The 22816-nt window shown below is 47.4% G+C and overlaps 1 protein-coding gene and 1 pseudogene across 2 annotated transcripts; one reads left to right on the forward strand and one right to left on the reverse strand.

Annotated features, from left to right (window-relative positions):
• Positions 1 to 68: 68 nt before the first annotated feature.
• Positions 69 to 10200, reverse strand: LOC146190550 (exosome complex component RRP43-like). Of its 2 annotated transcripts, none has more exons than XM_084600952.1 (9): positions 10079 to 10200; positions 9975 to 10011; positions 9837 to 9900; positions 9698 to 9753; positions 9541 to 9586; positions 9059 to 9164; positions 8943 to 8988; positions 8534 to 8849; positions 69 to 544 (listed from the first exon to the last, which is right to left on the reverse strand). In XM_084600952.1, exons 1-9 carry the CDS (start codon positions 10093 to 10095, stop codon positions 423 to 425), a joined length of 810 nt encoding a protein of 269 aa, XP_084457078.1. In that variant the 5' UTR covers positions 10096 to 10200; the 3' UTR covers positions 69 to 422. The 2 variants fall into 2 exon arrangements, with proteins under 2 accessions (XP_084457078.1, XP_084457077.1); XM_084600951.1 differs by having other exon boundaries at positions 9698 to 9771; positions 10079 to 10198.
• An 8407-nt stretch (positions 10201 to 18607) lies between these two features.
• Positions 18608 to 19359, forward strand: LOC146190551 (uncharacterized; annotated as a pseudogene).
• Positions 19360 to 22816: the final 3457 nt, after the last annotated feature.

A 22816-nucleotide genomic window follows, 5' to 3' on the forward strand; every position in this document is an offset into this window, starting at 1 on the left:
ACTTGATTTGCCAACAATGTAAATAGTACCCCTTGTTTGCTCATTGAATGTACTTCTTGAGCGACAGGTTGTTTTGAGATTTTTTTTACTCCACTTATTGAACTGTTTTTAACAAACGCACACTTTGTTTCATGTCTGCTGCACTGCAAGTTGTGTAAAGGTCGTACTTCTTAAATAGGGCCTACGGGCCGTTACCTGCATGCATGGTGGCAGTGAGGATATGTACATATAAAAAAAAAAGCATGTAAAGAATAGTTTTAACTCAAAATGCAATGCTCCGCACAGTGATTTTTTAGTGTTGCCGAGGTTGAATTCTGTACATTTTTAATGTTTGACAAGAGTTTGCTTCCACTGGAATAAATCCTTGTCTTTTCTTGTGATCGCACATTTACGTTTCGTCTACTGTCTTGAACGGAGGTATATCATGCCATGCACTGAGTTACATTGGACATTGCTGCTGACAGCAGATTGCGACTGTCTTTTATGAGCTCTCTAGCAAGCTCCACATGTCCCGATATCTGCTCTGTGCTTAGTGCAGATCCACCTGCAAAAGAGGAAGACGGTAGCACTCAGCATGGACAATAACAACAACAACAAAAAAAAAAGTATTCTTTGAACTAAGAACCACATCAATTACGTTGCCCTTACACCTTTCGAAGGATAAAAAAATACTGCCCTACAAATTACTGACTGAACATGGTACGAGCTCCTTCGATACAACACACTTTGGTGTGCTATTCTGGCAACTCTTGGAAAAAAAGAAGAAATGTACTGAAGTTGCACGCTTGTTGAGGTTATGTAATAGTTTCTTTGCACAGTGGTACACACACGTGATCTCAGATGTTGCTTGAAAACGGCGTGCAGAAAAGCCACAGCTTTGCAGTTATGTAGAAACATTCCATTCCAAAGAAAACACAGTACCCTACACGTTCTTTGTTGCAAAGCTCCAGTCTATGTGAAAGACCATATGTTGCACTGAAACTAAAAAGCAGACATGTTATAACTGCATGCAGTATATTAACAAACGAAAGAGCGCACACTATCATGGTGTCCCTTTGGCACCTCAGTGTTATGTAATCTGTGCTGGACTGACTGACACTATCACACATTCAAGAGTTCACCACAATAGTGAATCACTTCGCATGTACTAGGTACATACTCCTACAAAGATACCAGATTTACTCTCATCATGACGACACTTGTTATTATGCAGGGCATAACGCTAAAAAAAATGACTGCAAATGGCAAAAACGGGACGAAGAGAGTAGTTGGGGAAAATAAGGGCTGCATGTGGTACAATTAACTTCGGCAATTAAACAAAACACTATCTTGCAGGTCATGAGAGCATAGTCTGCATTTAATTTTAAGGCCATACATATAACTAGCACAGAAGCCCATAATGCTGTGTGAAGAGAATGTGACTAGAATTCATTTTAGCAGAACTGGAAACATTCAGTATAAACCACAAACCTTTTACAACCCAGCAATGAAATTCGAGTAAGCGACTGTGATAAATGTTGCACGGCAGTGGCTGCGGGAGGTGGTCAGTTCGAAACCCGCCGCCGGACACCCACTGGACACCCACTGCAGAGGAGGGGCGCGCAGCGGGGTTTACGGAGCTTCTCCCAAACGCACACCCCTGTAAAAGCCGAGCACCAGGCCGGGGGACGCTTGTACCCATTTTTACCGGTGGGTGTCCGGCGGCGGGTTTCGAACGAACCACCTCCCGCAGCCGAGACGGACGCCCTAACCACTAGGCGACTCGTTTTCAGTTTTGAACCCCGTGAAACACGGTAACTCGAACCACCTTTGCAGGCTGAAGTGTTCGAAACTATTTTGCCCCAGAAGGAGCGCAGCGGGGTTTGCGGAGCCTCTTCCAAGCGCACACCCCTGTGAGAGCCGGGCGCCAGGCCGGGGGACGCTTGTACCCATTTTTACCGGTGGGTGTCCGGCGGCGGGTTTCGAACGAACCACCTCCCGCAGCCGAGACGGACGCCCTAACCACTAGGCCACGACTATAGGGACCGCCGTTGCCAAACAATGGCAGTGCACTGTTGACAGAGGTATAATACACCTTGCGCTAAGCTTCATGGATATAAAATTTTCATAAACTGGGAATGTATGGAACACAACAAATGTTTGTTTGCAAGTAAATTTAAAAGCAGCCACAAGCGATTGAAGGATATTGTGAAAAAATGCTGTGTGCCATGGCGTAGCACCTCCTCCCAGTCTTTTGGATCGCCGTTTTTGAGGGAGGCAAAAACATCATGCAAAGCACACATCGCAAGCTACCACGAGTTGCTAGGAAACTTGTCCGGCTACAAAGAACTACACAAGATGTTCCAATGACTGTTGTGAACCCAAACACATAGTACTTTACCACCGAGCCTCTTTGTTAAGGTATGTCACCACCTTCGAGAAAATACTTCACAATTTTAGTCCAAAAGTCAAAATTCTATTTTTGAATTATAAAGGCAGGGTAGTTTGAACCTTTAGCATAATGAAATTATTGGAACTGTAAAACAAAAATTTTATATAAATAAAAATTTGCCAAAATATGGGTGTTGCGCCAACAGTGATATCTAAGAAATGACAGGTGCGATTCAGAAGCGACTTGGCAGGTATGTAATGAAGACAATACACTGTGCACCTAACCACAATAATTGTATCTCTAAGCTAAGGCGTGTTATCATAAAAAAGCTGAAAAAGTTTACATTCAGCAATTTGTTTTCAGAACAATAGGCCACACAGTATAAAAACTTACCGTCCGTTTTCAGTCATTCTGCTTGAGTGCACAGCATAGTGTATAAAGAAACAGCGCACAAAATTTCATGCAATATTTAATAGAAGAGAAGTTATCGCTGCTCGCGTGACTACAAGATGCAAAAAATTTAGTTTTGAGAAAAATGGGTTTAAAGATTGAAGCAAATAATCAGGTAATAAAAAAACGTTCAATTAGTCTAAAATCCACCAAGCTCGTAGCTTGGACCCTCCTTAGAAGCAGCACGATCTCCTTTTGAGCGAGATGAAGCGCACATTTTTTTTCTCGCCTGTTTTGCATCTCCAGCTGACTGCCGTGCTGCCTGCAAGCTTGGTGTGCTGCTTCCCTAAGAACTTTCGTTGACGTTTTCTTTTTGCCCTGAACTTTGGCATATTGTAATTAATATTCTAGCTTTCTCCTTGCAAGACTAGAGCTGTAAGCTTACAAGGTCAAAATATCTTATGAACGAGTACAAACAACCCAGAAAATGCTGAAAGCAAACGTGTGCAATGTAAACAACAGAATGACAGAGCGCCCTGCAGCCCTCTAGTGGAAACTTTTGACTAAATCGAAAACATTAGGTAGCACAAAATGTTTCCAAAAGCTTTCATAACATACTTAGCCAAATTATAATTACATAATATGTATATGAAGCACTATTTATGATAAGACAGCATATGCTGTGAAATCGGAAAGTTTCGGTTTCGGATGCGTGCGGGAGGGGTTGCAAAAAATGTCAACTTTTGAACGGCTTACGATAACAACTCAATCATTTCTGTTAAATATTCTTGAATGCACAAGGAGACTAGAATTGCTAAATGCAAAAAAACATGCGTTTTCGGAGGTGGTGACATACCTTGCAAGCTCGAGTGTTGGAAAGCCATACAGGACCTATTGCCACTATGCTGAAATTAAGGCAGAGTCAGCGCTGCTCGGGTAAAAACATTAGAAGCTGCCGGCTGTGAAACACCTTGAAAGATCGAAAGGCTACCAAGGTTCATTGCCGTCTATTCTTCCAGGAGGCGAGACTGACCAACGCCGAAATCCATTGGCACGAGCATAGGATCAGAAAACATAAGCACAAGATAGCAGAAACGTGCTGCTCACTGATGTGAGCTCCAAACTAGTGCTGGTGCTTAAATCAATCGAGTCAAAATAGTCAAAAGCCACAAGTGAAACTTGATGTTCAGTTATGAAATGTAGAAGCAAGCATTCAGTTTGCTGCTAGTCCTTTTCAAACTATTGCTCGTCAGCTGAGTTTTTTTTAAAGCATAGTCAGCAAAACATTGAACGATGGGTAAAAAGGAATAAAATCGAATATTCTTGCATGTCCGGAAAAGAAAATAGCAATTATTAAAAGTGTTTGGTTCTAAAAACATGCTTCCAAAATACAATTTGAATGCTCCAAAACTCATCTTACTACTGGAAAGCTGCTCCAAAATGACTTTATTGCTACTCCCTGTCATACTCCAAAATGCTCGAGCCTGCTTACAGCGTAGTGGTCCTCAGATTCAACAAATAGCCTTGAATTGTATTCATGTTCCAAAATTTTAAAGAAGGGGGGGGGAAGCAGGACACACTTTTTAGAGCCAAGGTATGAGACTTGTTCATTACGAATGCCAATCCATGACGCGAGTAAATACAGTGTTCTATGGCCATCTTGCCAGCATATTGCTCATTGCAAATACAGGAATTGGTTGTTGGCTGTGCCAGATTCACTGCCAATATCATCTTTCTGAACCAGTCTTTCTCTGGCCTACACTTGCACAGGGTACAGACCAACACCGTGTTTACAAACAAATGGGGAGCTCGCGGCGTGGCAGCCCACTGGGGGGTGAAAATTAGGGTTAGCGCCCATAGGAATACATGGAACCGAAAGATTTCAAAGCAGTTTTCTCTTTTTATGGGCCATCTATAATGTAGTTATTCGACACAGAGCAAACATGAACATCCTAGAACAGATCGTGAAAATATGAAATCTCATTAGCGAGGCAAAGTATTTTTAAAACACCGCGAAACGTATGGGGGTGCAAGTTGGTAGGGTGACCGATAAAAACACAAGTAAACGCAACTTACCGCAACATTTTTCTCGTTTCGCAGAGCACCAGAAGTGGTGGCTGGTCGTTAAACGTTGGCCAACGCTTTGAAGAAGTGTGTGACAAAGTATGCTGCATCATTGCGGAAGCACTCCACTTTTAAACTCCTCAAAAAATCTATGTTGTGAATCCGGACACCCCCAAAAGGCTCATGCGAATCGCACAGTTTTGTTACAGTCTGCTATGCTGCCGCATGGAGTAAATTAGCTTGATAAATACTGTTTCTCAAATGATACATCCTAGACAGAATTACGTTTAATAAACAAATGTCAAACGCCATACGACAATATGGACCGAACGTGAATCGCGTATTGCAGCAGACGACGGCGCAGCAGGCGATACCCGCTGCCTCCAGCTCCGGAGCGTCTGCTAGCAACGGCGCCGGTGGTGCATGGTCGTCTGCAGCTTTGCGCGGGCAGTTTGTCGTGTTGTGAACAGTCCCGTAGATCGTCAGACTTGCAGTATTTGCAGGGGAATGTATTGTACGCTGCAGCAATGCCGGACTGCCTGAAAAGCTTATCGGAATCGGCTAAACAGCGCTACAATGAAAAGCTGTACATTGGCAGCGTTGTGCACCCGGTCCCGTTTGCCATGCCCGAGACGCATTGGGAAGTCCTCTGAACTGACAAAGGCACTCTGCCACCATTGGGCATGGCAAACATTGTAGTGTATTTGTAGAGTAGCTTCACTGCAAAGATCGGCCAGGTATACAAGTCCCTGAGGCCTACAATTAAATTGGATCAGGTGGGTGCGCGCAAGCTCATCAACAGGCATATAGGCTAGTTAGCTATTTTTTCGTTTACTTTCTTTTTCCCCGTGGTATCTCGATGGTTCTCATATATCGTTCTGCGCTTTCTGTGCGGCTTCCTCGTCTTTTTTTTTTTTTTTTTTTTCTTTCCGTATGGCGCAGGCCTCCTACCGCGTGCAGGGACGTCGGAATTAAAGCCTCTCAAAATATTTACTTATGACTAACTCACCACATTAATGTATCGCGACTCAACTACATAAGCATTATTTTAATACCGCCTCTACTTAGCCACAATCGATGTTTTCAGAACAAAATGACGTCGTGCCCGTTATTTTGCGTTTTATTCAATTCAGTTTACAAAATGAACTGTGTCGATGGCATCATTACTCGGCTCATGCACCTCGCCAGCACTTGGAATGATTTTTTTTTTTCCGCCATGCAACATGTCGGTGCGTGGCACAAAATGATCACCAATAAAAAAAAAATTTAGAATAAACGCCGCTTGGGCAACTCGCTTCCTAGACGTGGGGTTTCGTCTGGAAACGTGCCACACATATTTATTGATAAATATGCTTTACAGAGATGTCAGACGTGAAATGTTATTGCATACGTATATTCATGGTCTTGAAAGAATGCACCAGCTCTTAACAAACGACTGCTTTCGCCTTCTTCTTTAAGAACCGTTCTTTACATATATTTTATATGGGCCGCGCTACCGCAATGCATATCTAACTCAGATTCTTGCCAACAAGGGGTTTAGAAGTAGATTGCCTCCGCAATGACGCAGCCTACTTTGTCATACACTTCTTCAAAGCGCTGGCCAACGTTTAACGACCAGCCACCACTTCTGGTGCTCCGTGAAACGAGAAACGTGTTGTGGTAAGTTGTGTTTACATGTGTTTCTATGGGTCGCCCTCCCATTTCGCACCCCCATATGTTTCGTGGTGATTTAAAAATACTTGGTCTCGGTAAAGAGATTTCATACTTTCACAATCTGTTATAGGATGTTCATGGTTGATCTGTGCCGAATAACGACATCATAGGTGTCCCGTGAAATGAGAAAACTGCTTTGAAATCTTTCGGTTCTATGTATTCCTATGGGCGCTAACCCTACTTTGCATCCCCAGTCGGCCCAGCGTGGCGACAAGAAGCGCCACCGCACCTTGCTTACGTCACAGATCGGTGTTGGTCTATAAGTCTATCACAGGCCGCATTCATCGCGCTTGCAGGGAGAGTGCAATGGCAAGAAAGTATGTTAAACTCTGCAAACTATCCAAGGAACCATTCTGCATATGTGGGTGTGACTTGTCCACATGCATCACCTGAATGGTTTGGTTTGATTTCTTTTGTGGGGTTTAACGTCCCAAAACGACTTAGGCTATGAGAGATCCCATAGTGGAGGACTCCAGAAATTTCGACCATCTGGGGTTCTTTAACATGCACTGACATCGCACAGCACACGGGCGCGGCCGCCGAAGCCAGGATTCGATCCCACATCCTTGGGCACATAAGTTAGAACGCAGATCGCCCTAACCAGTGCACCACCCCGGCGGGGTGTATCACCTAATGGGCAGCTTGTTCTCTCACATTTTACAATGATACAAATGCCAAATAGCCCAGAAAACAAATCTTTCGCCACTTGTGTGGCTGTTATATACAAAAAGGTTCTCAAGTAATCGGCAAATTCATAACGAGCGATTAGAGGGAAGAATGCAGCCCTCTAACCACTCCAGGACAGTAGTTGCGGCTGTATACATCACACAAGTGCATGTGCAAACAGTGCATGCTCGCAGAATGGCAGGGGACGCTGTGCAGCACTGCAAAATCCTTGCTGGTGGAAGGCAGCATTGAGGCCAATTTACATTTCTGGGTGTGTTTTTCTTGTATGTGCCAGGATTCTAAAAGGTGTAGCTTGAACGAGTCTAATTCAAGCTACAGCTTTCAGAATCCCGGCACTTATAAACCAGTTTCAAGGCTACCTTCCATAAGCTATGTGTGTGCCTTTGAGAGACCACAAAGTCTGTCCCTTGCCGCCCTGCTAACACACCTTGTTCGCACCCCCATTTATGTGACTGGAAAAACCTTGCATTTTCTGCAGTTCAGCCGTCTTTGTTTTCTTGAGTGATGTGGAGGTTTCACTGCATCAGTGAAACACCTATTCAACATTAGCTAGCAGTATCTACATCTTCACTGCACCAAAAATCTGTTTCAGTTTGGAAAAGAAATAAACTAGACAAAGTAAAAACAAAATACCCAATACTTTTGTCAACACTTTCAGTCACCAGTGCAAACTGGGTCTCTAGTATTGCTACCACACCACATTCTAAGCTACAAACATGGCAGAATGATGCTTTAAAAAGCATGAAGTCATTTAAAATTTTGAACAGGTGTTTAAATCCTCATATTAAAAGCATCAGCGACGCATGAACACTTCTGCATGATGTCCATGTGAGCCATAGCAGTTGGATTTCTCGGTGAATGTGTACCATAAAGCTGCAGAGCGCCTGAGCTTACCTCTACAAATAACGAAGTCTGTAAGAAGTTCCATATAATACATGGGCGTGTGAGGCACAAGGCAGCACACATTACCAGTGCCCCGCTGAGGTGGCGCAGTGGCTGACTACTGTGCCAGAGGATGCGGGATCGAATCCCAGCCTCAGCGGCCGCCTTTTAGTGGAGGTGCAAAGCTAGGCGCCCGTGTGCTGTACGACGTCAGTGCACATTAGAGAACCCCAGGTGATTAAAATTTCCCGAGCACTCCACTACGGCATCTCTCATAGCCTGAGTCGCTTTGGAACGTTAAACCCATTACCATTACCAGTGTGCTAAAAGACTGCAATAAAACCACTGTACAACCTTCAAACAACAAGACAACAGTAACAAAGAGCATAGGTGTGCACATGTTGACATTACGCAAAAGCAGCTCACCCGGTTTGTGAACGCCACAAATCTTGTTATCAGCATTCAGGATTACTGTGAAAGTTTCTGCGGCCAGACATTCTTCTTCATGAGTTGGGTCCACCACAATAGTGTCATCAGCGAGGACTGCAAACGTAGCTGCGAGGGGGCCTTCAGTGACTTTCGCCTTCTCTCTTTCGAGCAACACATTGACTTCTCCATCCGTAGTAAGCACTTTTGGCAGCGTCAGTGAACACAGTGCAGCTGTAGCAGCCAGGATGCATGCTTCAGCCACATTTCCATCATAATCCAGGCAGGTAAGGTCAACATTTAGGCTCCACACAAGCTGGAATGCACAGTGTGGTTTAAAATCAAGTCAGACAAGATGCACAATAAATGACAACTGCTACCAAGTTCTCAAAATCCAGTATACTCTTACCTTTCCTTCCTCTATGCACAACTTCTCTAAATCAAGGCTGTCTGAGCTGCAATAAATAGTTTGTGAAAGATTCAAACGAACTTTTTCCCTATGAAAAAAAAGCAAACATTGTTTACCTGGTCAAAATGTCGAGCATCAGCTTGCTTAGAACCTGGGCCTGTTCACCTGGAGGCCCTGGCTTAAACATTGGTGAACAGAGGGGCAGCAGATCCACATTAGGCACTGCACAACAAGATTTGCAGATTCCAACACGACATTTAATATCCGCCAAATGCAGCTGTTGTACGCATCCTTCATATTTAACACGATTGAGCAACATTTTCCTATATCGGATATTTCACTATGGTGTATGTACTGCATGCACGGAAAAAATGTTTATTTTGGTTTGGTTAAAAAGGGCTTGCGCAGCTGGCAGAGAAAGCCTTCCGTTAATTGTAGCTAATGGCAATGCTTTCTGATGTACCCAATTCCACTGAACCCTCATGGCAGCTACAATTAAACCAACGCAACTAAAAGTCATTTTGTGTCTTGAACGTGTGGTGCTATACATTTATGCTTTCTACGTAGACGTGCTCGCTTCTTGGAGCACCGCACCTACCTATGTAACCTTGTTTCGGCATGGCGACCGCTGGTTCAGCAAGTTCCTTCAAAAAAAGAAAAGGAAAACACATCGGAAACCACATTGTATAGTTAAAAATGTCGCGATTTACTAGTGGTTTGCTTAAACGCTGATATAAAAGCTCTAAAGAACGTACTGCTTTCACACCGCACACTACTGTCGTGCACCCCATTTTGACAAGCGCCGATCCATCTGCGGTCGATATAGATCCTGAAAAGCATGTCATTCATTTGGCTAAAAAGTGAGCGCAATATATTTTCACACTGAGTACGCACCTATGTTTAACGCTGTCGGTCTTCTCTCATTCAGCTGTCTTCCATCGGATCTTTCGTAAGGCCCCTGATTTAACAGCGAACGAATATGACAAAATATACTTTCGTTTGCGTTTAAAGCATATAAAAATAGCTGCATACCTGCCGCTGTGCCAAGTGTAGCCGGGACTGTAACAGTCTGCACGACGAATCGACAAGTATTGTAAATAACTGTCAAGAAACGCATGACAGCCGCGTGTACTTACCTGAACTCTGCCGCCATTTTTAAACGCCACAAAAACGACAAAAACAGGGCGACACAAATTTCACAGCATCCTGCACCGGGGGCGGTCTCTCGCTGCTGTCACGTGCCTCTACGTCACCGTTAGACCGAGCGCGCGGTTATCGCCCGGAAAAACGCTCCATGCGGGTCACGCTTCAAGCGTGACCCGCATGGAGCGTTTTTCCGGGCGATTCGCCGGCGTCGACGGCAGCGGAGCGTTTTTTTTTGCCGCCGGAGAGAACGATTTTGCCAAATCGTCGGGATCTGGCTGAACAGATAAAAACGCCGGCGACGCGCCGACGCCGGAAGTCGGCAGCGGCAGAGGGCCAATGAGAGCCGGAGCAGCCATCACGTGATTCCGGTTGGAGCCACGCCCACGCCGGGAGAGAGAAGCTCGCGAGAGCGGAAAGAACGACGGGGGTTTGGCGCTCCGACGGCGCCGAGGGTTTCGCTTGGGTTTCGGGCATTTCGGGTTTCTCGGCCGAAACGGCCGAGCAGCAATGTAGTCTTTCGTAGTCGCGGGGGCGCACGAGGCGACGACAGCAAGGTCCGGGCATCGGGCACCGTGCATTTCCTTTTTTTTTAGGTTTTTAGGTTAGAGTTCGGTGAAGGTGGGCCGTCCGCTGGGGGCACGAGTGTTTACGCTGAGCTCGGAGGTTGTTTATGAGCTGCTAGCCTTGCCAGCGGACCTCTGATACCTCCCTTGTGCTATGGCTTCTGCATTTAGATCCATAGCTGTTGGAAGTGATGCCTGTGCCTGTTTTCTTGACACACCTGACCCAGAAGAAAGAGAGGAAACCACAACTTGAAGCTTGCGGCGACAGGGAAAACAAGATGTTCGCGACCTTCTACGCACGGCCGGATGGGGGCGCGTGCGTCGCGCAACTGGGCGGCAAAAAAAACGCCGTTCGGCTGCTGACCATGCGGGAGTGAAATCGTCGACGTCGGCGCGGGCGTCGGGCGTGCGACGCGTTTTCGCGTGCAAAAAACGCTCCATGCGGGCCAGTCGCGGACTCGCGGCCTTGGTCGCGGCGGTGGCTGCTCAGTGGAGTGCGAGTGTCATCTGTTTCTACGCTACGCGCAGCAACGCAGCATAGGCAAGGTCGTAGGGCAAAGCTCAAGCTCAGACCTTTCGTAACACACTGTAACTAACCTTTCTCCGCGGTGTGCTCCAATTAACGGTTATCCCTTTGTTCGTATTCTTTTCTTTTTGCGAGCAATCGTGGCGGGGCACAAGGAACTATGGCACAAGGTTTTGCCGCTTCTCTCTTCCATCCTCACCGGAATCGCCCACTCTCCCTCGAGACCTGGGCTGCAGCATGGGCGCTGTTTGTGCGGCGAGTTTGAACTTCGCAAATCACATCGCCACATAGCGCTGCACTGCCCGATTAGAATGATTTTGACTCAGAGGTGTACGTTGCAGAGATTGCAAGCCTTTAGGTCACCTGTAAACTCATTATGCAAATCTGGCAATGCCCCGATTCTCCGGGAGCTGAAGAAACTGATCACCTTGATCAAATTAACCTGGGAGTCCTACACCGCAGCCCAAAGGCGCAGGAGAGCCGGCAAGGAGACCCTCCCCCTGGCTACCTGAGCCCCTGCCCCGAGGCCCATGTCGGTGCAAATAAAGCATGGAGGAAGGAATGAAATAAAGTCCTTTCTCTCTCTCTCTCTCTCTCTCTCTCTCTCATAGCGCTGCAAGAGGTATACAAGATGGCGCCCCTCTGTCCACAGAAAACAAGTGAGACAGTTACCGCGCCCTTCTGTTATGGGTGCACCGTATTCACGCTTGCGCGTTACATCACATGTTACGTGTTAGCATTTAATATGGCTCATGACTCGCCAGCGTGTCCATGCGTGCGTCATGTGCGTTCATGGCAGCTGTTGGTTGGTTGGTTGGTTGGTTGGTTGGTTGGTTGGTCGGTCGGTCGGTCGGTTGGCTGGCTGGCTGGCTGGCTGGCTGGCTGGCTGGCTGGCTGGGTGGCTGGCTGGCTGGCTGGCTGGCTGGCTGGCTGGTTGGTTGGTTGGTTGGTTTGTGGGGTTTGACGTCCCAAAGAACCTAGGCTATGAGAGACGCCGTAGTGGAGGACTCCGGAAATTTTGACCACCTGGGATTAGGATGGTTTCAGTACTGATAGTTAACCAATGATGTAAAGCAGGTGTATGAAAATTAGCTAATCATAAATAATCAGCTAATTAGACAATGTTAATTATTGCGAAAGCATTACTTCGCTATGTTCACAGATTTCTTTCCGCAGACGGCCGTGTCTGCAGATCGTGTCCGCAAAATCGTGTCCGCAGTGGTTGTAATTGAGAAATGGTAGAGGTTAATGAGTGGTGTCAATCGATAGAGGGTGACGTAATGTTTCCGAAAAAATAATTAGGCCTATAAGTTAATTAGGTAATTAATTAGACTAACTGGGTCGCAGGAAAGGAAAGGCGCAGTATCTGAACCGAGTGTAAGGAAAGGGAGGAGGGTGGGAGTGAAAGCGGAAAGATAGAAAGGGATGCCGTAGTGGATATGACGTCAAAAATGTGCCGTCACGCAACCGGAAGTAGAGCCGAAAAAAAAAGGCATAGGAAGGGATTAGCGCGCAAGTACCAAAGACTAAAATGGGCAAACAAAAAATGCTTAGGCTTAGCTAAGGTTAAGCCTAGTCAGATGCGAAGCATATTGGTGGTTAGGCTTGGAAATGCACAGGCATTGATGCTGCATTGGTCCAAATCCCGCCTCATCATCATGGTGGCACCCCGTGACATGCCTAGCAGAAGTTGTTGTTGTGGCTGTAGGAAGAAGGAAAAGAAAATGCACGGGCCTGCTACTGGCTCTGTAGCTGAGCCACCTCCGCTGCCTCGTGCAGATAGAAGAGAATATAGAGAAGAAAGAAAAGCAAGAGGGAAAGAAAGACGCGCGCCGCAACAACAGATCGTCCACCACCAGAGGTGGCGTGTGCAATGACGGCCTACAACAGATAAAAATTCGGTGCCAGGCCAGCCCCCGCCGCAAGCAGCGGTGACCCACCTGCACCGGCCCCATGAGGGCAGAGCATTTCAACGTACCGAAGTTGCAATTGTGTTGTTGTGGCTGTAGGAAGAAGGAAAAGAAAATGCACGGGCCTGCTACTGGCTCTGTAGCTGAGCCACCTCCGCTGCCTCGTGCAGATAGAAGAGAATATAGAGAAGAAAGAAAAGCAGAGGGAAAGAAAGACGCGCGCCGCAACAACAGCCGTCGTCCACCACCAGCGGTGGTGTGTGCAATGACGGTCTCCATAGCAGAAGCAGACGCACCCCCCCCCCCTTATATACCGAAGTTGTTGTTGTTGTGGCTGTAGGAAGAAGGAAAAGAAAATGCACGGGCCTGCTACTGGCTCTGTAGCTGAGCCACCTCCGCTGCCTCACGCAGACAGAAGAGAAAATATAGAGAAGAAAAAAGAAGAGGGAAAGAAAGACGCGCGCCGCAACAACAGCCGTCGTCCACCACCAGCGGTGGCGTGTGCAATGACGGCCTAGAACAGATTATATACCGAAGTTGTTGTTGTTGTGGCTGTAGGAAGAAGGAAAAGAAAATTCACGGGCCTGCTACTGGCTCTGTAGCTGAGCCACCTCCGCTGCCTCGTGCAGATAGAAGAGAATATAAAGAAAGAAAGGGAAGAGGGAAAGAAAGACGCGCGCCGCAACAACAGCCGTCGTCCACCACCAGCGGTGGCGTGTGCAATGATGGCCTAGAACAGACAAAAATTCGGCGCGAGGCAAGCCCCCGCCGCAAGCGGCGGTGACCCACCTGTACCAACCCCACCAGGATAGACGCACCCCCCTTATATACCGCCGCTCCGGCATCACGTGTTCACTACAGCGCACCTAACGCACCGAAGTTGTCGTTGTTGTTGTGGCTGTAAGAAGAAGGAAAAGAAAATGCACGGGCCTGCTGCTGGCTCTGTGGCTGAGCCACCTCCGCTGCCTCGTGCAGATAGAAGAGAATATAGAGATGAAAGAAAAGGAAGAGGGAAAGAAAAACGCGCGCCGCAACAACAGCCGTCGTCCACCACCAGCGGTGGCGTGTGCAATGACGGCCTGAACAGATAAAAATTCGGTGCCAGGCGAGCCCCCGCCGCAAGCGGCGGCGACCCACTTGTACCAGCCCCATCAGGGGAGAGCATTTCAACGTACCGAAGTTGTGTTGTTGTGGCTGTAGGAAGAAGGAAAAGAAAATGCACGGGCCTGCTACTGGCTCTGTAGCTGAGCCACCTCCGCTGCCTCGTGCAGATAGAAGAGAATATAGAGAAGAAAGAAAGGGAAGAGGGAAAGAAAGACGCGCGCCGCAACAACAGCCGTCGTCCACCACCAGCGGTGGCGTGTGCAATGATGGCCTAGAACAGATAAAAATTCGGCGCGAGGCAAGCCCCCGCCGCAAGCGGCGGTGACCCACCTGTATCAGCCCCATCAGGGGAGACTATGTTGCTGTTGTGGCTGTAGGAAGAAGGAAAAGAATATGCACGGGCCTGCTACTGGCTCTGTAGCTGAGCCACCTCCGCTGCCTCGTGCAGATAGAAGAGAATATAGAGAAGAAAGAAAAGGACGAGGGAAAGAAAGACGCGCGCCGCAACGACAGCCGTCGTCCACCACCAGCGGTGGCGTGTGCAATGACGGCCTAGAACAGATAAAAATTCGGTGCCAGGCTAGCCCCCGCCACAAGCGGCGGAGACCCACCTGTACCAACCCCGACGCACCCCCCTTATATACCGCCGCTCCGGCATCACGTGTTCACTACAGCGCACCTAACGGTAGAAGTGGGAAGCGCAATGGTAGCGACGCCGCGCTCGACCGCGCGAGCCGGCTGCCCATCTCTCCTCTGCTCTGACGTCACGCATCACGTGGTACTCCTCGGTAGCGACGCCGCGCTCGACGGCGCGAGATGCAGCCCGGTCTCTCCTCTGTCGTGACGTCACGCATCACGTGGTTCTCTTTGTGGCGACGCCGCGCTCGACGGCGCGAGATGCAGCCCGGTCTCTCCTCTGTCGTGACGTCACGCATCACGTGGTAGGTCATGAAAGGTCAATGGTGGCGACACCGCCGCGCTCGAGGAGCTGAGGCTTAGCTCTAGTAATATGCTTCGCATAAAAGTGAATTAAGCAACTAGAAGCAACCAACAGCAGTATCCGTGCTTTCGCATTACTCCAATGCAGATTCTGCAGTGCTCTTTAATTTTTGAAGCAATAAATTCTGAGTTATAAGTAATAATGATAGGTTAATTAGCCAAGCCTGATTAGTTAATGCTAATTGGTTAATTAGTACGCTTTGAGACATCTTAAACGCGCACACTGCGCATGCGCAGTGTCCTCGTGCGCAAACCTCAACCGACAGCTATAGTAGCCACTGCAACTGCGCACACGAAATGACGTCAATTGCGCAATGGACTTTCGTTTCTATGCACTTTAGATAGTCAAAATGCCTCTTGACGCGGCGGATTCAAGTTTATCAACCTGCGCGGCGGGACATTTCAAGCCATTCCGCGCAGACCGTCGCCCCACGCGTTCCATATATTGGCCGGCGTGTTCGATCTATCTCTATGTGTCGTGTGTGCGAGCAAGTAATAAAGCCGGTCGTGGTGCGAAGGCTTATGTCTGGGTGTCAAACTCAGGGAGAGAAGCACCGACCCAACCACAGTTAACCGCCCCCGGCTAGTGCGAGGAGGTTCATCCGGCGGCAGTGTGTCTGCTTTGACGTACGTTGCTTTCCTGAACATGTTCCATCGACGAGCGTTCAATCTTTTGAAGCTCTTTTCCCTCTCTCCGGAGCAGAGGTGGGCATTTGACCTCAAAAACCTCGACCTCACCTCAAATTCAAAAAATATTTGGCGACCTCACAACCTCAGCAATTGAGGCTGAGGTCCGCCAGGCTACCTCACCTCACTTTCAGGTGACCATTGGCGACCTCACTCAATCTCAAAATGTGAGTTTGAGGTCGGGCGCTCGACCTCAAAAAAAAAGAAAAAATAATAATAATAAGTATAATAATAATAATAATAATAACCGTAACTTAAGCAAATATGCATTTCTCGATAATTCTGGGATGTATAGGCAAGCCAGAATTCTGTCGTATGAAGACTGTATTTTACTCTTCATTTTATACAATAATATCCCGGATAGAAGCAGAAAAACTCCGGATACTTCAGGTCCAACTCTGCACTAAAGTGGCAATCCTCTCCCCCTCATCACCTACCATTTTTGGTCGGTTTCATTCTAAGGCCTACATGGGTACCACAATTGCTACGCATGGGCCCATAAGGCAATACAAAAAGCTTATCATATCCGACCTACGTGAATAAGAAATTTAGGAATAAAACAAGCCAGTACTTACTGTATACTGATGTTGTTGTTGTTGAAAACTTTTATTGTCCAACAGAGAAGGACCACACCGCCTGGGCCGCTCTGTCTCACCCCCCTGTAAGGGGGAGGGGACTTAGCGGCCCAGCCGCACGGGATGGTCGCATTAGATGCTGGCCGGTTTGGTTTCGCCGGCGGCCTCTGCTGCCAGTTGGACGGCGGTGAGTTGGAGCTCAGGGTCCGAGCTTCGCAATAAGGTTTCCCAGGCTTCCCTACTGCTAATGTTTTGCGCCCTGCCTGGGGAGTAAGCGCACTCCCAAATTATATGGTCGAGGGTTCCTCTCGCCCCACACTTTTTACATTTATCGTCCTCGCAGTCCGATCGGATATGTTTATTTAGTACTGGGTTTGGGTATACTCCAGTCTGCAGGCGTCTCCACGCCATTGCCTGACCTCTATTTAACGCCGTGTTTGGTGGGGGGAAACGCCTCCGGCATTGCCTGTAGTGTTCTGTAATGTCTTGATACGAAATTAATCGCCCTTCTCTATTATGTTCTACCTGAGCCGAGCCATCCTGTACAGCTCGGAGGTAGAGATCTCGAGCTGCACTGTGGGCCGCCTCGTTACCGCTGACAGATTCGTGCGCCGGGGTCCAGATGATGTTGATCGTCCTATCAATCACTCCTTGTGTTAAAATTTTGGTGGTGAGGGGGTTTACCCTCCCCCTACTGAAATTTTGGATTGCAGTTTTACTGTAGACAAACGCTCTTGACCCTAGTGATGATGACAATGACATTCTCTTTTTCTTAATTCGAAAAAAAAAATTCATGGTTGCCAAACTTTTCTTTAATTAACTGTACAATATCTTGCGACCGAATACATTAAATTGGAAAAAAAAAGATAGGAATACCTTCAGAAGATTTCGAAGAGGAATGCTGTTGATGTCATGAGGTCCCAACCGGCCAATCCCTTCCCCCTTATACGCGACGGTGAAAGATGACTTCAGTGTCGATAACGCTGTGATCTCGTTGCGTATTGCAAGAATTGGCGAAATTGCTTCTTCGAACACAACGCCTTCATTAAAAACATGCATTAAAAACATCGGCTCGACCGTCAAATTTCGCCGGAGCAATATATGTCCAACTCCCATCCGCGAGTAAAAAAAAAACAAAAAAAAAAAAAGAAATAGAAACGATATAAATACTTTTACGTCCGAACAGAATACTGGATACCATTTCGCCAACAAGGCTGAGACGAGCTTCTTATGTGGTATTCACTTGTTTTCCTTTAGGGACGGTACAGTAATGTCTCCGAAGCTGCTTCTCCGCATGCACCGCACGTGCATCCAGAGAAGCCGTTTCTCCGTTAATGTCGATCGTATAGTTACAGCACATAAACTTAAAACAAAGACAAGAAGAACAAACGAGGTGAGAACGCAGCCCGAAGAAACCGTGGTCCCTGCTGTACGCGCTCCTCCCTTCTCCGTCCATCTCAAGGCATCTGGTTTTGCTCATGCGGTGAATGCCGGTCACCAATAGACGAACACCGTGTTTACAAACAGAGGGAGCGCTCTCAGCGTCGCAGCCGACTGGGGGGGGGGGGGGGGGGTGAAAATAGGGTCAGCGCCCATAGGAATGCATAAAACCGAAATATTTCTAAGCAGTTTTTTAATTTCACGAGACACCTATGATGTTCTTATTCGGTGCAGATCAACCGTGAACATCCTAGAACAGATCGTGAAAGTATGAAATCATCATGACCGAGGCGGAGGGTGCAAGTTGGGAGGGCGACCCATAAGAACGTAAACTAAAGTGACCATACGTCCCGATTTAGGTGGGACATGTCCCGCTTTTGCGGGTGTGGTCCCGCTGTCCCGCCAGCATACTTGTGGGACGGCTTTTTGTCCCGCTTTGGCTACACTCACGACACCCGCTTCGCCTGGATGTACCGAACCAGCCGAAATTACGGCAATTATGAATGAACAAGCCATATTGTCTCCAGAAATACTTTTCTCAGGACCATACGGTACAGCTACAGTGTACTAGAAGATCTAGCCAGAGAGAATTTTTGTTGCATGGAGGAAACAGTTGTTTCCTTCCTCCATGTTTTGTTGGCCAGGTCCGGAACGTTCGCAGCATGCTCAAGTTTGTTTTTTGGTGAAGTGTTGCTTCTTTATTGCGCCAACCGCAATGCCTAAAAGGAAGTGCAAGTTCAGCGGCGAACTAGGTAAAGAGTTTGCGTTCTTGAAAAAAACAAAGTCGGAGCACGATGTCCGCTGCAAAAAAATGTGGGGCAGACTTTTCCATCGCCCACAGTGGACGTTCTGACATTTTAAAACATATAGGCACCGAGAAGCACAAGCGGAATATATCAGCTGCTTCGTCTTCTAGCACCCTAACGCAGTTTTTCAGACAAGAACGTGCTGGTGACAAGGAGCTGAAGCTCGCTGCTTCCGAAGGCGTCTTTGCGTATCATACGATCGCCCACAACCAAAGCTTTCGTTTGATGGATTGCACATCAAAACTTTTTAGAAGCTTTTCGACAAGAGGTTTGCCTGCGCACGCACGAAAGCCGAAGCGATTGCCTTGAACGTACTTGCTCCTTCTGCCGTGGAAGAGTTGAAGGCTGAACTCCACTATGCAAAATTCATCTGTTTTCTGTGATGCATCGAACCATAAAGATTTGAAATATTTCCAATAATGATCCGCTACTTCACCTCTGCTGCTGGTGTGCAAACGAAGCTGCTGAAGATCGACACCTTGCCAGGTGAGCCAGTGAGGTGACATGGTGAGCCAGTACATCCTAAAAGCACTGGAAGTCAACATTGCATCAAAGCTGGTTGCTTTTAGCGACGAACTGCAACTTCGGCGGTGCTGCGCGGAATGGGAAAAACAATGTGTTCTCAAGAATGAGAGATTCTTTACCTCAAAAGATCATTGGGATTGGCTGTGCAGCACATATTGTGCACAACACCATCCAGACTGCTGCCGAGTGTCTGCCGCTTGACATTGAAGCCGTGATTGTCAAACTCTATTCATGCCTTTATATTTACACAGTGCGGGTGGAGCATTCAAGAAGTTTTGTGACTTCGCGTCTGTTGAGTACCAGCGGCTTCTGGGCTACAGCAAAACAAGGTGGTTGGCATTAATGTCAGCTGTTGAGAGAGTGCTGAAGCTTTTCCTAGCTTTAAAGTCGTTTTTGTCGGCAGAAAAATGCCCCTCTTTGATTAAGACATATTTTGAAAATCCTTGTGGAGAGCCAGAGCTCTCCACAAGCTCTGGCTCAGCTTTCACAGCTGTCACAGCTTCCACTTCTTGTCCATTGATGCTCCAGGACTTGATAGGGCAAGACGCCATGATCTTTGTCTTTTTTCAGTTTAAGCCCAAACTTCTCACTCTCTTCTTGTACGCGCATCAGAAGTCTCTTAAGTTCCACTTCACTTTCTGCCATTAAAGTGGTATCATCCGCATATCTAAGGTTGTTGATACGTTTTCCAGCTGAAGACTCGTCCAGACCGGCCTTCCTCATGATGCACTCAGCATATAGGTTAAATAGGCAGGGCGACAGTATGCAGCCTTGTCTCACTCCTTTCTCAATCTGAAACCAATCAGTAAGACACTGGCCATAGGGTTTTCTTGGCAGGAAATACTGGAGTGGGTTGCCATTACCTTCTCCAGTGAATCACATTTTGTCAGAACCCTCTGCCATGACCTGTCTATCTTGGGTGGCCCTACACAGCAGAGCTCACGACTTCATCGAGTTTCGCAAGCCCCTCCGCACTACAAGGCAGTGATCCATGAAGGGGCACTTATCAACCACTTTCCAAAAGTAGCTCCCTATCCATGGGGCTACTCAACAAAACGCACAAAAGTGAAATGCAAGCAAGGCCCAGGATGCAAACCTGAGGTGCGCGCTCTGGACGCGTACCAGACTTCGCATGCATCATCACGCGATAATGCGATAACATCTTTCGAAAGTGGCTGGGCATGAGCATATTACGGCACACTAGAGGGATGCCATCTTTTCCTGCTTTACTAGATGCCGCAGGTTTGGCAGTCGCTTTTGCAGCGTGAAACGCGCAGTTAGGGCGCCCTAGATGACCATCATACTCTCTGCACCAAGCACTACCATTTCGTACGACGATGAAAAGTAGTTTCGGAAATCATGCCCTTGTCATAACACTAACACAGAATGGTGAATGCAATCTATGTACAAAAAGTTTCAACAAACCTATTTGCCCTATAGCGTTCGTTATACACGCATTGCTCCTTCTCTCGTGTCCTCCATCGCAGCATAATTTTATCCTTCACGTTCACGCATCCATAGCACGCAAAACAACCTTTTTGTTCTATGCTATATCACGTTCTGTGAGCTAGCTCCGAGTCAGAGGGATGTGCAGTAATGCTTGAGATGATGAAAGTGACACTTGTAAAGCCGATTAGGATTGCAAACCAGCGGATGCATACGCATGTACCTTGTTTCCGTGCACGTCTACGATAGTGCGCTGCCTGCAGAAGGGCACGCAGCAACAACGTGATGGCATTCCGAATAGAGCTTGGTGCAGCAGCGACTGCTGTGATGTTAAAAAATGAAACAATCGCTTGCGAGAATTTCAACGCAATTTGCGGTGCATGCACGGGTTCCACGAAGGCGCATGTTGACAACATACTTTATGGGAGGCGCGGGCGGACTGATAAAAGCATGGCCGCCGCGCACAGTTTGTGTTTCTTTCACTAGATAGCGCTAACTTTTGTAAAGCTTGTAAATTTCGGAGGAAACAAGGCCTCCTGAAACAACTCATCTAAGTAACCCCATTAGACCCGATATCTGCTTGCAAGAAATAGGAGCTGACATGGCGCCGACTCTTGCAGGATATTATACCATTCACTGTACTGCTACTCCGAAAATTTCCTCTTTCGTCTCCAAAGAAATTATGGTGGTGGAACACAGCCTGGAAGTAAACAGTGAATATAATTTCATAGAAATCATTCCGAACAAGAGGCACCAGAAAAGTACCTTCGTTTTGAACGTATATCATCCACCACGCAAGTCTACAGCAGACTATTTCAAGATTCTCCAAGACACGGATACTTTCGCCAATCCACACCAAATGGTCATTCTAGGAGACTTCAACGTTCCATACCGGGACTGGGGCTACATCAGAAACTCGCCACGGGGACCTGTCAAGAGAGGGCAACAGTGTAAGTCGGGACTCCTGCCCAGACCTCACCATTATCAAGAACATTCACACCGCCATGTGGACAAATCCCTGTGAAAATCTGGGCAGTGATCACTTGATACTGAGCCCATCTATTTCAACCGTGAGTCAGACGCAAACTCTGAACAGCCTGTATCACGGACTGGCCCAAATACCAACAGCAAACCAAATCAGAAGTGCCCATTCAGTCCATCAGTGACTGGTGTGACGCCGTATGCCATGCCCACAAGGAAGTCACAACAGTAGTACAATGCACCCCAGATGTACCAGCCGTGGACAGACACCTTCTTAAACTGTGGGAAACCAGGCAATGGTTAGTCTACAGATGGAAAAGACAGCGTCTAAACCGCGTTTTGAGACTAAGCATCACCACAATAACCCAAGAGTACGCATACCAGCTTTCCAAACAGAACTAGCAGGACTTCTGTGAATCTTTAAGGGGCACATTGGGAACCTCTCGCACCTGGATGATTCTCTGCAGCCTAATCGATCCTACAACCTCCAGATCCGTATCAAATCGAACACTCAAAAAGATAACATCTTTTCTCCAGATATGATGAAGCCCTGCAAGACGCTTTCAAAGCCAAATACATCGGCTCCTATGTCACGCCGAGCACGCTACAGTACACAGGCAAGGCATACCAAAATGAAAAACTAGACGCACCCATCACCATCGCCGAAGTCTACACTGCTGCAAGATCAGCCACACGCAATATAGCAGCTGGAGCAGACAAAATTACCAACAGAATGATTTGTAATCTGAGCAAGGCCCAGATTCCGAGCACTCACGGCATACATAAATGACACCCTGTGGCAAAAAGGTGCAATACCAGCACAATGGAAACACTCTGAGATAATAACCATTCCTAAACCAGGCAAAACAGCCTAGCCTGGAGGCCTTGAGATCCATCTCTCTCACCTCCTGTCTGGGAAAACTGCACGAACGCGTCATACAAACTCGCTTCCAAAACTTCATAGAAGATAACGATAACTGAGCGTGCACTCCTGCAGAGTACGGCTTTCTACAAGATCCCTTTCTTCTCTCGCACTGCCAGTCAGTCTCCGGTGTTAGTAGCTTTGCCACCGTATTCTGCGGTTTGACCACTGTCGGCCGGCCTCCTCGCAGAGTTGACGCGATAGCGACGGCTCTGCATTAGTTGCACGCGTGCAAACATGCTTT

Source organism: Amblyomma maculatum, chromosome 4 (genome assembly GCF_055883805.1).
Source record: "Amblyomma maculatum isolate TAMU_Amacu chromosome 4, ASM5588380v1, whole genome shotgun sequence".
In the NCBI taxonomy this organism is placed as follows: domain Eukaryota; kingdom Metazoa; phylum Arthropoda; class Arachnida; order Ixodida; family Ixodidae; genus Amblyomma; species Amblyomma maculatum.